The sequence below is a fragment of the Apis dorsata genome, unplaced genomic scaffold (genome assembly GCF_000469605.1).
Source record: "Apis dorsata unplaced genomic scaffold, Apis dorsata 1.3 scaffold_525, whole genome shotgun sequence".
Lineage (NCBI taxonomy): Eukaryota > Metazoa > Arthropoda > Insecta > Hymenoptera > Apidae > Apis > Apis dorsata.
In genome coordinates, this window is record NW_006263748.1 from 662,061 (window position 1) to 664,040 (window position 1,980).

General features: G+C 23.2%; 1 protein-coding gene across 1 annotated transcript in view; it reads left to right on the plus strand.

Annotated features, from left to right (window-relative positions):
- Positions 1-509: 509 nt before the first annotated feature.
- Positions 510-1,980, plus strand: part of LOC102673216 (coiled-coil domain-containing protein 89) — a 2,724-nt gene continuing 1,253 nt past the window's right edge. Inside the window, exons 1-2 of the mRNA XM_006620702.2 lie at positions 510-923; positions 1,068-1,916. Coding sequence (XP_006620765.1) covers positions 804-923; positions 1,068-1,916 — 969 coding nt within the window. The 5' untranslated portion in view covers positions 510-803. The remainder of the gene's footprint in view (positions 924-1,067; positions 1,917-1,980) is intronic.

Below are 1,980 nucleotides of genomic sequence, written 5' to 3' on the forward strand. Positions count from 1 at the left end.
TTATTTGTTATTTTCATTTTATATCAATTACAACATTGTGTTTGTGTCATATTTTGATTCATATGTAATTATTTTGTTTTATATATTATGTTATATATTATATATTATATTCTTGCAAATTTTCTTGAATATTCTAATTTAAACAACAACATTATTAAATTACATGTAGATTACATGTAGATTTAAAAACAACTGAAAATATTTCTAACAAATTTAATTCAATAATTTTTTTTATGTATCGTATAAATATTTTTTTATATATTTAAATATATAAATGTAATTTTGTAACAATTTCAATCCAATGTTTTTCTTTCATGCTACGAAATAAAATAATAATATCAAGCGATAATTCTATCTTATCTATAAAAACTAAACAAAAAGATATTTTTTATCATGTGTTAATAATATAGAAAATATATTAAAAATAATAAATACAAATGTAAAATTTGTATTATCAGTTGGTAAAATAATAAAATAATGGGTACAAAATCTCACACTCAAATTTCGATTAACGACTAACTTCTCTCTTAGTAGAATATCTTAACAATTGACAGTCATCAAAAAGTACATACATAGAATCTCGTATAAAAGTGTATTATTATTTGGGGGCGTTAAGTTCATTTATTTTTCATTTGCAAAAATTTTTTTTATCAAATAATTAGTTTTATTTTTTTATAAATTCGTTAAAAATTTTCAATATTTTCTAGTTGACATTGACATTTATATAAAAGTGCCAATATGTATATATTTCTTGTTAGAAAATATTATACTACAACAAATATTTTAACAATAAGTAATTTTTAATGATTACTATAGAAAAGTATAATAACAGATTGACGATCGAAAGAATGGAAAACGTTATGGAGAGTGTCAATGGACAATTGCAAATAAAATATCAAAAAATTGCTACAGAATACTCAAAAGTAAGAGAAATGTTTCAATATTTCAATATTATTTGTATTTATTTTTCTAAATAATAATTATCCTTATTGCTTCTATCTGCTTTAGAAATTTATTCCTTGTTTTTTGTAATTAAATATTTGTCACAAAATCTTATAATTTTTTAGATTCGTGCTCAAGCAAATGTGTTAAAAAAAGCTGTGATTGATGAGCAAGCACGTAATGCAGATATTCGAGAGCAATTAAAAGAGAAAGAAGTAGAACTTCGAAGAGCTGAACAAGAATTAGATAGTTTATCATTTCGAAATCAACAATTAACTAAACGTATAACTGTGTTGCAAGAAGAACTTGACAAAGCTCAAAATAAATCTAAGAAAGGGAAGAATAAATTGTTGGAAAATAATAGCCAAGTACTTGCATCGCCGAATCACATCTTAGATGAGGAATTCCAAAAAAAAATAGTTGAGAATGCTCAGTTATTATCACAAATTAGTGATAAAGATAGTGAAATTGAAACTTTAAATGAAAGAATACAACAATTAGAATCTAAATTAGATCATTGTGAAAAATCTAAAATTGAATTAGAATGTCAATATCAAAATATTGTAGATAAATTGGAAAGAGAAAGGAATGATTTACAAAAAAAATTAAGTGATAAACAAAAACAAGAGGAAAGTGTTTCATGGTCTAGTAATGAAGGTAAACGGGATGGATACGAATCTGATAATAGGATAGGACATTCGAATCTTCCACAAATAGAACCATCTCCACTCTCATCGCCATCTGCATCGCGTAGATCATCAAAATCTATTAATGAAGGCCGATCTCATAAAACACAAGAGGAGGGTAATAATTTTGATTTTTCAAAATCTTCTTGTGAAGTATTAGAAAAAGAAATTAATCATTGGAGGGCACAATATCACATACTTAAAATAAAATATGATGAAATATTGCAAAAAGAATATACGAATAATATTGAATACGAATCTTTACAACCTGTAGAAATAAATCATATGGTAATATATATATTTTAAATAATTTTTTTTTTTTTTTTTTTTTTTTTTTTTTTTTTTTTTTTTT